The 15,370-nt window shown below is 39.0% G+C and overlaps 1 protein-coding gene across 1 annotated transcript in view; it reads left to right on the top strand.

Annotated features, from left to right (window-relative positions):
* PPP3CA (protein phosphatase 3 catalytic subunit alpha) overlaps positions 1 to 15,370 on the top strand; it is a 327,227-nt gene that overhangs the window by 257,982 nt on the left and 53,875 nt on the right. Inside the window, exons 6-8 of the mRNA XM_049630940.1 lie at positions 2,137 to 2,276; positions 12,612 to 12,689; positions 15,147 to 15,241. Of these exons, the coding sequence (XP_049486897.1) occupies positions 2,137 to 2,276; positions 12,612 to 12,689; positions 15,147 to 15,241 (313 nt within the window). The remainder of the gene's footprint in view (positions 1 to 2,136; positions 2,277 to 12,611; positions 12,690 to 15,146; positions 15,242 to 15,370) is intronic.

Here is a 15,370-nt window from a genome sequence, read left to right as displayed (position 1 = left end):
AAAATGTGTCTATATCATCATTTTTTTTTTGAAAATCTACTCTTTTCACAACTTCAAACTTTAAAATAACAGTCTAACAAAGGTGATGATGATATTCCATTGGTTGTATTGAGTAATGAGGTGAAAGTTGATTTTTTGAGGTATTTTTTAGTTGAAATTGGCTATTAATGTTGTTTTAGCCAGCGAAAAGATTAGATTGAATATGAAAGTATCTTTGTCTTGAGAATATGTAGTAATATGAGATAATATGAGATCCTTTTATGTAGTGGAAGAGACAATCTTTTAATCAACACAGAGCATTGGTATTTGCGCTCTGTTTAAAGTATGATAAAGACGTGACATTGAATCGTAGTCATGAAATTCAAGGAGAGAGTGGTTCACTTTCTGCATGGGTTCTTTAATCTGGTAGACGTGTGCAATATTAACCAAACTTCTTATCATAAATTAAGTAAAATTTAAAGCTATCGCCCACTATCCCCAAAACTTACTTTCTGCCATATTTCAGATATTCTGTTCAATTTTCATATACATCATTAAGCTCTAACATTAGCCATAAAAAGATTCTTAGGTTTTCCTTTTGCCCTATGTCAGTTACAGTTTCCACCACACTTAACTTTACTTAATTAATTTTATAATTATTTATTCTTAGGGTTTTAGAATGCACTCCGTAACTTTTCCAGAATAACTTCTGTATTCTGGTTGCCTTATCAAAACTTCAGCTGGGAATTCATAGTAATCAGAAAGACTCCCCTTCTTTGCTGTTCTATGCCTGTAATAAGTTCTTCTTTCTTAGAAAGAAATTCTGTATTTTCACAAGCGTTATTTTTCTTGGATGAATTGTTCCAAAAGCATAAATTATTTAAGTCTCTTAAACAAGTCTAAATTTGCAATGAATATTTTATGGATAACATAATGGTTGAAATATGGTGGGTCTTGGCTTATTGAAGTTTTTCATTGAGTGTTGAAATTTTGAGATATTGCTTCATTCTTTTTAGGTATTAGTAAAAAATGGTGTGTAGCAAAACCATTATTTACATCACCTTTTATGTCTCAGGAAAAAGAATGTGATCGGCTGCCAAGCTTATATATCCCCCTTTCCCTGTGGGTTTTTGAAAAAATATTAAAATATTGAATATGAAGAATATCAGTTTTTAATAGGTTTTCATAGCTGTTTTATGCTTTTTTTTTTCAAGAGACTGTATAATATCTGCTAACCTCACCAAAGATTCTCTAATTGCAGTTAAATCAGAATAAACTACAGGAAAGTGACAGTGTTCTAAAATTGTTGGTGAGGTGTCATTTCCAGTTATTATATTGCTCTTACTTTCTAAATACACCTTTTTAAACTGAAATATGACCTTGCTGAACATTTATAGCTGGAAAATGGATTTCATATGAGGGTTTTGGTGAAACTATAAAGCTTGGAACTGTGAGCTGAAGAACGACCAGCTAAATTTGGGTTTATTTTACTGCTTATCATTCCTCTTGGTTTGTACCTACTAAGATAAACTACAGCTGGCTTGTACTTTAATTCGAAACGTAGATAGCCCCTAATAGTGACTGTCCAGAATGTCATATAACAAGTGGCTGCTCTTAAAATGAAAGCCGTTTGTTCTCAAAGTCATATTGTGAAATATAAAAACCGTAAGTTGTTCTCCATCCAGCTTTCTAAATCACTGTTTAGTGGAGGCAGTAATAGAGATTTGCCCAAAGGTAAAACAAAATAAAAGCTCCTCCTCAAGAAATGAAACACGGAGTCACATCAACTGGTAGTGACTGAAATACTGAGATAGATCAAATAAGTAAGGAAGAGGGAAAGAAAAAATACAAAGTAAACCAGGAGACAGGAAAAAAGGATCAAAGAGTAGGAACTAAGGAGGAGACAAGAGGGAGATGAAGAGATTAAGGCAGACAACAGATAGACTCCTCAGAAGGAAAGAGGGCAAACTGGAGAGAGATGAAGTGTGGACAGAGGGGGAGGAAGGAAGGCAGGAAAGCCAACAGGAAGAGAGGGAGCGGGCAGTTCACCAAGCACTGTGCTGGGGAGGAAGTCAGGGACCACAAAAACACTTGTATTTTCTGGATTCCAAGCGTCCAAAGATTAGTATTTTGCTCTCTGTCTTCTATTTTTCTTAGTTAGACCGATTCAAAGAACCACCTGCTTACGGACCTATGTGTGATATCCTGTGGTCAGACCCCCTGGAGGATTTTGGAAATGAGAAGACTCAGGAACATTTCACTCACAACACAGTCAGGGGGTGTTCGTACTTCTACAGGTGAGGATGGACGGTTTGCTTTCTGGAGCACATCTGGTTCATAAATGTTCTCATTTATCAGTTCGTTCTCATTTATCAGTCTGATGTGTTTATGATGTTTATATCACTTCTCTAGGAAACGAGGATAAATGAAAGCATCACTTTGCAAGCTTGGTTCAAGTGGATTCTTAGCACTTGTAAAAAAGATAGATAAATAAATAATAAAAAAAACAAATAAATAAAACATTTCTGTGAATACACTGATATAATACCTGTGAAGAATAGAAAAGCCGTAAAAGAAACATGTGGTGGGGAGGGGTGCTTGAATGGCTCAGTTGGTTGAGCATTCGACTCTTGATTTCGGTTCAGGTCATGATCTCAGGGTCATAGGATTGTGCCCCATGTCAGACTCAGCACTGAGCGTGAAGCCTGCTTAAGATTCTCTCTCCTCTCTCTCTGTCCTCTCCTGGCTCTGGGTGTCTCGTGCATTCTTTAAAAAAAAAAAAAGAAGAAGAAGCATAAGCATGTGATATCCGGGTGGCGAGGTAGTACCATTTGGTAGAAAATTTGTTCTGTTTCAAAGAGTGTAGAAAAAATTCCAATGCCAGCCTTCATCTTCCTCTCAACAATATAGTCACTTCAAACATTTTTTACCACTTTTCATAACTTAAATCAGGGAAACAACTTTTAAATCTGTTAATTAAATTATATTGACGTTATTCTTACATTTTCTTAAGTTTATTACACTTCCTGGATAAATTAAAATTAGCAGCTCAGTATATAGGTACCATAGTAAATTTATTTTTAGCACTTTCACAAGCCACTTTGAAAGATTGTTACAATAATTTTTATATTTGCCAGCGTAGGGGGATTTGCCCATTTCCTAACATTTCAGAGCACTTCAGAGAGAAATCGGCAACACAGCCGGGTTTTTGGGTCCTTGCGATTTTCCTGACATTTCACCTCAGTTGTGGCCTCTGCATTTGACTTCCCTCAGCTTCACTGGGTTCTCTTAGCATCCGATATACAGTTTATGTGACAGGAGCCAGAGAGACAGGAGAAGGAGGTTACGGAGAAACCGAGAATGTTAAATTCTATAATACACAGTCTTTAACCAAAACAAAACTTACAGACCAAACGTGATGTGCACTGAAGTTTATGCTCAATTCCAGCCCTGGAAATTAAGCAGATGAGAAGGCTTGTGAGAAAGAACTGAAACATGTCTTCTGTCTGGAGACTAAGCAGACAGCATCCTTCCACATAACATCGATCAGTTTGTTCAGCGGTAGAGCATTTTGCTTCACACCTTAAGTTTTCCTTACTGGGGGGGGGGGGGGGGGGGGGGGGGGGGGGGGGAAGCTTCCTTTTACTCCTCTGTTGAAGTGATTGAGAAGTGAGTTTGTGAACAGAAGGTCTTGCGCACTGTAAAACAGCCTTCACAGAATACTTTTTTTGTTATACATATGAAGAAAGAGGTTTGTTCCAAGCTTATTGATAAGAAAGATTACAATTCATTCTATGATTTGGAAATTTGGGCACCATGTCCAAGGAGTCTATTTTGGGGTGACATGAAGAAGGGTGGTAAATATTTCTGCAAGGCCTAAAGTTCCTTTTTAGGAATTAGTTAATTTGGAAGTGATCTTTTCTTAAATATGATAAAAGTTTTAGTGAGAAAGATAAATATTGTTGAAATATATCAACGCCAATTTTTCAGTTTTTAAAATCTGGTGTCAAATCCCTAATTACACTGTGAGAATTTAACTGATTTACCTTATACCCCTGATCTGTGCTTCAATAATCCAGTAGCAAGTAAAATCCCAACCTCTTGATTTTGATTTCGAGGCGCATTGCATTAATCTTTCTTTCATTCACAGTGTAACATCCTTCCATTGGTTTTCTGAGTCAGCTGTTCAAATAAATCATATTTTAGGTAAAGTTCTGTGCTGGACTTACATAAAGTTACGGTGTTTTTGTTTTGTCAGTATAGAAACAGATGTGTTTACATCAGAGATAAAGTCCATCAAACTAGATAATTAGAGGATTATGCATGTTTTCACACTTTTGTTCTCAACAAAATGATTGTTTAAGTCCTCTCATTAGAGAGTTCTGTAATATCTGTAGCCATGACAAATGCTGAATATAAACCCACAGCCTATCGACTCTGGCGAATGGCAAAGCAATCTGGATTCTGTTTCATCTACAGAAGAGAAAAATGACTCTTTCCTTCTCCTAGAGCTTTTTGATGCTTTTGTTTTCAGTTCCCTTGGAGGCGGCAAGGCATCTTCTGTGGCCGTGGTTTATAAAGCTGAGCTAGAGGGGCACAAGGGAGTGATCAAATTGGTAGAGAAATTGGTGACAATTTCGCTTGAGTTATTGGCAGTCATTTTGATGGACAACTCCCAGTTTTATTTTACACGTTTATGTGGAATCTGCCCTGCCACCCTGTCCCTCATCTAACATACTGTCTGGGCCATGATTTAAATGAAATGAAGTTCTACAGAAAAATGCATCAGTAAGAATGCATTCATGCCACCATGAGTTAGAGAAGAGAGACGGTGGGACAGAGGGGTAGGAATCCTCTGCTTTTGCCCAGGTGCTACCATTATGTTTGGAACCTTAGAGTGGAATTTGCGAACTCAAATGCCTGTAATGTCCAGGCAGGTACCTGTGATCCTTAACAGACCAAGATTTACACCGTACAAATCCATGAGGATCCTGACAAGTTGGAGGTAAAAATTTCATTTTCATGTAGACCAAAGCTGTCAGCCAGATTTGGTGCTCGGGTTGGCAGTGTGCACGCCTGCCTCGGATGAATCATGTAGGCTTTGTGTTCTAGGTCTGGCTTGCTTCAAAAGGAGTGAGTTCGGTCAGACGTTCTGAAGTTCCTCTAAACTCTGAAACTTAAAGAACATCTTGACAGTCATTTTAAAAGTGTTTTTGAAGCTGCAAATTGCGGCACACTCAAATCACTGCTGGGCTCTTAATCACGGATCAGCAGCCTGTCTTCTCCCCTCACACAGCCCACCTTCTCTTCTTGCTGTTGACATTTGCCAGCCCCTTCCACCTGAAAGTCGTCCGGTTCCTCCTTCTCACATGTCCCGATTCTCCTCCAACTGATCCAGCAGCATCCTGCCTCTTGTGCTGCCCATCTTGGGTTTTCCTCCCGATTCCCACATTTTTTTCTTCATTCTTCCCCTCCCCACCCCCCCAGAAGCTCACATGTTCTCTTACCTTCACCGTAAACTGTAAACTCTGTGGTTTGATTACCAGATCTAGCCCCTTCATCTGTTTATCTTCCTGAGCTGGACCTCTCTATTTCTAGGTGGCTGCTGGAAATTTTTATCTTAGATGTCTCATCCTCACCTTAACTCACCTTGCCTGGAAAGTATTATTATTTACTTCCCCGCGGGAGATTCCTCCTGGTTTCGCTGTTTCTATTAACAGTTCTATTAACAGCCATGCAGACTAACAAAGATCCCTGCTTTTTCTTTCTGCATTGAAATCACCACCAATCAGTCATCACATCTTATTGACCCTTTCTTAAAAATATCACCAGCATGGGGTGCCTGGGTGGCTCAGTCGGTTAAGCTGCCAACTTTGGCTCAGGTCATGATCTCACAGTTTGTGAGTTCAAGCCCTGCGTCAGCCTCTGTGCTGACAGCTCAGAGCCTGGAGCCTGCTTCAGATTCTGTGTCTCCCTCTCTCTCTGACCCTCCCCCACTCATACTCTGTGCCCTTCTCTCCCTCTCAAAAATAAATAAACATTAAAAAAAATAAATTAAAAAAAATTTCACCAGCTGTAGATCACCCTGTCATCCCTTCTTCTCACACTGAGTTCAAGACTTTCATTTTTAGTTTGTTGAAATCACACCTAAATTTCACAACATCCTTCCCACTCCCTCCCCAAATCATACAGTTCACTTAATGGGCGTTCTTTTGAGAATTCATTTGATCATTCAATTATTTAACAAACATTAGTTGAGTACCTATTATATATACTTTCTGTGAGGTTCTATAGATAGAGTACCTGCCTTTGCGGGACTGTGCCTTTGAGTGTCAGAGACCTATGAACTATGACAAATAAAATACAAGGTGAGTAGTGCTGTGAGGAATGTAGAAATTCTCTCTCTCTCTCTCTGTCTCTCTCTCACCACCCCCCCCCCAACATACACATACACACAGTTAGGGGGCCTAGCCCAAAGAGAGGTGGATTGGAGTTTAAGGGACAATGCATCATGAAGGTTTTACAAGACCTGAGTTTTAAAGGATAAATAGGGTATATCCAACCAGTCATTTGGGGAAGCTTTCTGCATGCAGGGAAAGTGGTGTTTATGAAAATATGATGGGGGTGCCAGGATGGCTCAGTGTGTTAAGCCTCTGACTCTTGGTTTCAGCTCAGGTCATGATCTCATGGTTTGTGAGTTCAAACCCCAAATCGGGCTCTGTGCTGTCAGTGTGGAGCCTGCTTGGGATTCTCTCTCTCTCCCTCTGCCCCTCCCCGCTTTCTCTCTTTCTCTCTCAAAATAAATAAGCTTAAAAAGAAGAAAAGAAAATACGATGAAATAGAACGCATCTAGAAAGATGACCATCTGAATGGTCCCATTTTACTGCTCATCCCAAATCACAGTTAGCTGCTTCAGGATACGCTAAAGCTGAATATTCATATAACTCAACTATTCTACTTTTGTTTATATATCCACTGGAAATGTTTACACATGTGCACCCCAAAGATTGTTCACAGCAGCAGTATTCATAATCGCCAAGAAATGGAAGCCACCCAAATGTCTATTTAATAGAATGAATAATAAATTGTAGTGTATCTCCACACCTAAGACAGCAAATGAGAATGAGTTAACCAAAGCTGCCCATAATGACGGGGTGAGTGCCACAAGGATGCCAGCAGAAGAAGCCACATACTAGAGTGCATCCTAATGACAACATTGAAGTAAGAGGTGAACATTACCGAAAGCTAATCTATAAGGTTCAAAGCCGGGGTGGCAATCACCCTTGGTGAGGAGATAATAGTGATTCGAAGGAGATACGAAGAGTGGCTGGGTTCCAGGTAATGTTCTGTGCCTCGGCCCGAGTGCTAGTTACGATGGGAAGATCATCAGTTTGTAATCTTCTGATTTGGGCAGTGTTCTGTATAACTGTTAAGCTTCGATAAAATGTTTGCCTTGAATAAAAACTTCTCACTGCTCCCGAGGCCACCCACAGCCAGTCGCAAGTGAGGACTCAGGCTCTGGGGAAACTGTCGGGGAGATCGGAGCCCTTCCAGACTTGATACCTAGTGGGTAAATGAGATGACTTGAAGAACCCTGGGGGAAAAGAAACAAAACAAAACAACGACGTGGCAAGTCCTGGGGAAAGATAAGCCTGACAGCATCCCGGCTGATGCGGACAGCAGGACACCCCGGGGCTAAGGCCCCCCAGAAGCAGAGGAGGAACTTGGCGGTTGGGCAGAGTTCTCCCTTACTACTGGCCTGAGAGAGGGGAAGGATGCCAAGGAGGCAGGGAGAAGCTTTCTCCCAATCCCTTAGCAAAGGGTTGCAGGCTGAGTGCCTCTGCTTTGCTGAACCTGACGAGGGAAAGACACCCTTTACCTCTCTCACCTGCAAGTGAACGTGAGCTCCAAGAAGCTGACAGGTTGCTGCTTAAATTTAGGATATAAAGACAAATTTAAAAATAATATCTGTCTCTTAAGGCGTTTACTATTACTGAGTTAAACGTAATTGACACCACAACATGACGAATGCTGTCTTAAACAAATACGCTCCGGGACCATGGGAGATGCAGCAGTTCTGTGCACACCTCAGGATGAGCTGGGTTTGAGGGGACGGTTCACCCATGATAATTCAGTGAGGGCTTGGCAGAAGACTGGGCTTTTCCAGAAGTTAAAAATACTTAAGGAAAGTATAAATGAAGACATAAAAGCATAAAAAAGCCTTTTGATAATGTCCGCTGGTAGGGGCGCCTGGGTGGCTCAGTCGATTAAGTGTCGACTTTTGATTTGGGCTCGGATGATGATCTCACGGGTTCATGGGTTCGAGCCCCGCATCGGGCTCTGCAGAGAGTGCAGAGCCTGCTTGGGATTCTCTCTCTCTCTGCACCTCCCCCACTCGTGTTCTCACTCTCTCTCTCAAAATAAATAAATATTTAATAAATAATGTCTTCTGTCTATATCTTAAAGAGATAAATGCAGAAGGTTTAACTCAAGATCTAAAATATAGCTTAATATAGGAAGGAACAAAAATAAGAGAATAAACAGACTGAGTCTAATAATGGCTATTCTAATGCCAAAACAGCTTTTCTACCATTTCTCACATGTTTGTCTTTTCTACCTTCTTTACCTTTGCTCCTGCTCAGTCTGTGTCTGCCCCTCTCCCTTTCTAACCCCTTTCCTATCCAGTATTCCCCAGACGTCATTGCTTTTAAGAATTGACACAAGTCACAACTAATAAATTTAACACTGTAAAAGAAAAAATTCAATGGATTAAATTTCAAGATCTAATTGGCTTTCTGAAATGATTCATGAACCAGGCAGCACCCCTCCTAGCAAGTAGAGGGGTTCTGAGGGGCTGTACAAAAAATGGAAGGTTTTTATAGGAAGGAGGGTGGGGCAAGGAGTTATTAGCAAAAGAAAAGAAAGTCTTGTTTCAGGCCAGTCACTTTCCCTTACGGGAGGGGCAGGGGATCTTATGACCATTACCTCATTGTCTTTTGGTGGAGGCAGAGGGCCCATGCGACAGATTACCTCACTGGTGCCCCTCAGAAAATTCCTGACTGACCAGTTAAGATTTACACTTTTGGGGGAGGTTGAAACTTCCCTTAGGTTAGATATTAAGCCCCAATTTGGTGACTTGGCCTAAGCAATGCCATTTTAGGCCTGTAGCTTGCTTTTTCACAACAGCTACCATTAGAATCGAGGGTTGCTGACTCACCATTCCATGCTGCATTCTGTCTTCCACACCATGGTGGTGGAGAGAAAATTAAGAGTTGTTACGTGTCTACCCCTATCAGTCCAGGCCCTGGACTAGGGAATTTACATATATTGCTAACTCATTTAGTCTTTATCTTAAGTTTGTGGTATAAATGCTACCATCTGCATTTTTACAAATGAGGTAATTCAGGCTCAAAGAGGGTCAGCAATTTTCCAGAGTCTACACAAGAAATTGGAATAAAAACCCAGACCTAAGGATTCCCACTATTCCATGGAAATTTCCACCTCCTTTTCTACTCAGAGAAATGTATTCTCTAGTGCTTAAGGAATAATCATGTTCCAAGTGGGGGGGAAAAAAAAAAAGCATTTTCAGAGAGTGCAGCTTCTTCCCCAAACACAGCAGTGCATGCCGGTAAATGGATATCACAAAGCTGAAAGAATCACTACCCTTCCCAGATCGTTGCATTAAGTCTTATTTCAAGGCATGTCCAGGACACTGGGTTTGATGAAACCATTCAAGCGTTGCCTGACAAGGGTGCCCCCTGGAGGGCTGTGAGTGGGACTGAGATGCAGCCAGCCCCCTGCTAAAAACGAGGCATGGGCCCTTGCTTGGGCTGACCAGCCTGGGGCAGAAGGGGCTCTTCTTGTTGGGCACAAAACACAGAAGCATCACCTCATTAATGCAAACAAAACCCCAAAAGATCTAACATGAGATAGATATTTTTGAAAAAAAATCTCCCCAGCACCCTGTGCTTGCTTTCTTGTTTCATACTATCAATGCATGCTTTACTTTCCTGCCTAGATAATAAATACCCTCAAGACAGAAACCACACCTTACACTTACCGTAGCACGTCTCCTGGTGCCTAACACAGGGATTAGGGATTGTTGCATCTAACAAATGGAACACGTCACCAGTGAATCTTTGACATTACCATTCTTAACATATATCCTCTTTAGTTCTTTTTAGCTGGAATGCTTTTTTTTTTATCATCCTTTCCATTAAAAAGCACAAAAATATTGTGAAGTTTTGTGTTTTTCTCCCCACCTAATATCACTGAAGACTTTAATGTATCCCAGACAGTTGACCAATAATGGGAATCTCGATAGCCAAATATTTTCTAAGTTTATTTAGAAAAATGTTTGTAATTCTTCGAGAGTTTGAATATTTGATTATGTATGCCTTTAAACTTCCAGAGGTTTTCTTCAAAATGAGTTCCTTCCAAGTAATAATACAAGTGTTCCTCAGTTAATGCTATTAACCTAGCAGATTGCTGCAAGGTTAATTTTGTTTTCTTCAGATTACCGTTAAAAATCAGATATCTATTTCCATGGGGGAAAACTTAAACACATAAGCGTATAAAACTTAGCATGAAGAAAATATATTAAAATAATGCTTTCATAGGACTAGTGTGGGTTCTAACAAAAGGAAAAAATAAATTTAAAAAGTGCTGCCAAGCCATTTGTCCAAGGACAAAACATGACAGAACTAGACAAACACCCTCTGTCTTACAGTGGTACAACAAGGCAATAAACTATATTTCTAAAGAAATATTTCAAGGGCACAAGAAAAAAAAAAAACGGCTGAAAGAGATAGGGAAGGAACATTTATTGAGTGCCACCCTATTCTGTCTTCCTTTGGCTGGGCACTTTATGGCTAAATATGTACAAACATATGTGCTATTCTTTAAAGACCCAGCAATGTCTCAGCAGTTAGGGTTTCTTTTGTTGACACACACTGATCTGGAAAGGTCGTATACTTACCTTCTCCTAAGATAGAACAAAAGTCTTTGGAGACACATGTTGGTCAACTCGACCTAGATACGATACAGACACATTTCCCTGTGGACACTCTGGGCCATCTTCTCCAGTTTGTAGGTTACCATGTAACCCATGGCTACATTTACATTCATTTACTGAGCTGACCTGGGACAACTAGGAAGTTGTCTTTTTCTCTCCTTAGCAAATTGCTAAAATATTCTAGAACACACATACATATGCTCACAAATGCACATGAATGTGTGCACATGCACAGATTATTTTTTTTATTTTTTTAATGTTTTGTTTATTATTATTTTTTTTATTTTTGAGAGAAAGAGACACAGAGCACGAACAGGGGAGGGGCAGAGAGGGAGGGAGACACAGAATCTGAAGCAGCTCCAGGCTCTGAGCTTTCAGCACAGAGCCCAACGCAGGGCTCAAACTCACGGACCAAGAGATCGTGACCTAAGCCGATGTCGGACGCTTAACTGACGAAGCCACCCAGGCGCCTCATGACTATTTTTGATTTCAGATCCCAGTTTTGCAAAGAACTGAATCCTTTTAATAATCAGCATCTCTTCAGTGGTATGCCAGATTAATGGTATTTCTTTTCTTTTTGAGCAGGGAATTCTTACAAAATCTTTAATACAGAAACTATTTGCATCTTCTCTTTATAGTAAATTATTTGAGTGACACGTACTATTTAGTATCTCTTCAAAGTGCTACCTTTATAATTGCTGAATTGTTTCTTACAGTACGTGTAGTTTAAGTTCTAGTGGGCATCCACAGTTTGTTTATATTAAAATGAGCATTGGTTTGCTGTCTCTTTATTTGAAATTTCTAAAATTTATTTACTTTTATGACATTCATTTATCTCATTAAAAATTCTTAGAGACAAAGTGATTGCAAAGAGTTTTACGGGTTTAGTTTGTAATTTGAATTTCATTTTTAATAATGTTCTCATCTTTGGTTTAGAGACTTCCTTAACAGACAAAATCATCTTGATTATATATTTAATGCTTTTATTAAGTCAATATAAAGAATAAGCCTTAAGATATGGTTCTGTTGATCGTATTTAAAGTACACAGTTTAAAACCTGTGAATTCCTTAATCGTGTTTAGATTTTGAAGGATATATCAATTAATGTACTCATAAGTAAGTTGATAGCTCGGTTTCCAGACGACTTAGTCTCTCCTACTCCCTCACTCCGTCTCTCTGTAGAGTACTCAGGCACGCACGTGCATCCAAATACAAATGGTGCTGTATTTGAGAACATGGAGGTTTATGTTTTAAATTCTATTCTCATGTTATCTTGATGCTCCTGTTCACCTGTGTTTAAACGTAGACTTGATACTGTTTTTCTCTATGAGTGGACATTTTTCTAGTGTTGTTATATAATGGCCTGCATTCTTTGTCCTGTTCACACATCTCCAGTCCTTTCTGATTATGTAAAAAAGTACAGCTGCAGGTGTTTTTCTGCCACAGGGCAGGGGTGGGGAGGGGACCTGTCCTGAGAGCCAAGAGGCTTGTTTCATGAATGATGTATGTCTGATTACGCTTGATCAAAACACATAGATCGGGATGTTACAGATACATGTGCTACACTTGATGATTTCATAACAGATGCTTCTTTCTCTTTTCTTTTTGTCTCTGGCAGCTACCCAGCTGTATGTGAATTCTTACAGCACAATAACCTGTTATCTATACTCCGAGCCCATGAAGCCCAAGATGCAGGGTGAGCAATTTTGTGGGTTTACGGAAACTATGTGTTGTTCCTGGGTCCCAGCTTCCTCACTTTGTTCAGGTTTGGAGGGTCCCTTTTGGTAGGCTCTCTCCCTGAAGCACTTCGATCTTAACATTGTCTTCTGATGACAGAGATAGGGCAGGATCCTGGGGAATGAGTTGTAAATGTGTTGTAAGGTCTTCTTTAAAACGCCTCCGTTTTTAGCCTGAACAGGTAAAATTTTCAGCGGCTTTCTTAAGCCCTTGTAAGGGTCCCTCTGATTTCCTTCCATTCCTGCTCTTCCCACAGTCCAGTCAGTGAGTAAATTACCGGCAACTTTTCAGTCTTGGTTGGCAGTGTGAATGAGAATTACACGTAAATATTTAACAGATATTGCACAGTGTACTCTTGTTTAAAGAATATCATTCCTGACCCTTGTGAAGTTTTAAAGGACAAAAGCAGAGGCATTTAAATGAGGGAGAAAGTCCTATATTCTAACTAATAAATGTATAACATGATTTTATAATAATGAATTTTAAAATTTAGGGTCCAGGTTTCATATAATTATTAGTATAATTGGTAGCCCAATGATAAGGGCTTAGAAAAGTAAGAAACATCAGATACTCAGTTTGATAGTGCATTGAATCTGCACTCAGGAGCAAAAGGCATAATGAAAAGCATTTGATGTCCAGTACCCTTCTCAGTAGGTTCCACTGAAAGGTGTTGTTTGCCTTCAAATGCTTAAACTCATTCCTTCATATTCTGAATTCTTTGGAAGAGAGGACCGCTTAGTATTATAATCTGTGTGCCGAAATCAGGAGTAGAGATGCCCACATCCTGAAGTAAGCCCATGTCCGATGATCCCACATCAAGGCAGATCCCAGGCTCCTTTCAAAGTTAGCTTTTTTTCAAGCAATAATCAACAGGTATGAACTGACCCAACAGCTTAGTATTGGATCCAGTACTATCATGTCATAGGTGACCTTCGACATAACCTAATGATATGCCTAACCAATGGGGTCCTCAAATAAGTTTTTTTTTTTTTTTTTTTAACTTTTCAAGGCAGTGGTGTCACCATGCTCTTTTGGCTGAATATCCGAACTGAGCATTTTAGGCAGCTTTATATTAATCCCACTACAGACCGGAAATCATCTGCTTATTTGAAAATATTTTAAAATAATGCATCAGTTAAAATCAATTAGTATATTTGTTCAGAATGGGCACTTGATTGATTTATTGGGGATAAATTGCGATTATGTCATTTAGTTTCTTTGTTTTTATTTGTTATCAAGTAGGCCTAGCCAGTCATGATTTATAACGTCAAGGTACTAAGATTGAGGGTGTTATTACCTTTCACATTCTGACTTTTTTTTCCTCCAGCAAAGTTCAGTTGGATATGCAGAATAAATACTTCTAGAACATTTCAGAAGACTTTTAAGAAGATATTTTCTTCTAGGAAAAGTTTATCAAAACATTTTTAAAATTATAATTTTTAAGGTGGTTATTTATCTGTCTAAAGGTACTATTTGAGGTACCTTTAGAACCCAATTAGAGTAGGCATGGTTATTCTGCCATAAATAACTGGCTCAGAATACCCAAGGAGTGATAACATTTTGTTTCGCGCTTTATAAGAATCTTTCTAAACTGATATTACTAAAATCTGTTACGTAGAAGTCGTGACATGTGCTTTCACCTCAATGGAAAAGAGCCAGAATTTCCTGTAATTTTTTTGATTATTTGAGGACTAAAATCCTATTTTTGTCTAAGTAGAAGAAAAGTAACTGGATTGTTGGTTTATTTCCAAAGATCTTGCAGATGTTCTGTTTCATTACTGATTGATTAAATATTACCCTGCTGAGACAATAATCTTTGACCTGCAGATCTCAGAAGAGATTGGTAATAAAGAGAGTTCTAAAATAGAAACAACTTTCAATATGTAAAACCCATAGATTTAACCATTCTTTGAAAAGCAAATCACTTAGTCAAGACCATAACAGAATATTGCATTGGTATTGCACAGAATATTGTATGGATAACTAGAATAATCAGCCTGGTTTTTAGTGGTAAAGATTTATATATTGCTCTGCTTATTTAGTCTTATGTCAAAAATATAGGCAAACTTCTCAAAAACACGGTAGGTGCAGGATATCTTCATGTAAAAGGTAACCTTTGTCATCTCTGTTGAACACATGGAAATGAATTATGATTTTTCATTGAATTCCACTCTTCCCCTAAGTCCGTTAAACTCAGGAAAGGCCTACTCAGAAACTGTACATGTTTCATTGTCAACCTTGAGATGAATGAATGTCTGCGTAAAACAGACTTTAGAGAGAAAATTTTGTTTAATGTTATGTAATTGAGTTCTCTTGGAGTGATAAAACCTAATTTTAGTTTTCTTTTTCTAAGGCTATAATTTGATATCATTTTTTTCATAATAGCCTTGTTTTAAATCATATTTGTTGTTTTTAGGTATCGCATGTACAGGAAAAGCCAAACGACAGGCTTCCCTTCTCTAATTACAATTTTTTCAGCACCAAATTACTTAGATGTGTACAATAACAAAGGTAAGTGGTTTTAGAGCCCTCTTGCGCTCTTACATACTATGTGCAATAATTCATAAGGTGTTTTATTTGGGTTTGGTTTTAATGAATGTTTGGTTTTAAGAATGTTAGCCATTCTTTTTCCCCTTGCTT

Source organism: Panthera uncia, chromosome B1 (assembly GCF_023721935.1).
Source record: "Panthera uncia isolate 11264 chromosome B1, Puncia_PCG_1.0, whole genome shotgun sequence".
Taxonomy (NCBI): Eukaryota; Metazoa; Chordata; class Mammalia; order Carnivora; family Felidae; genus Panthera; species Panthera uncia.
This window is presented reverse-complemented; position numbering and strand designations above follow the sequence as displayed.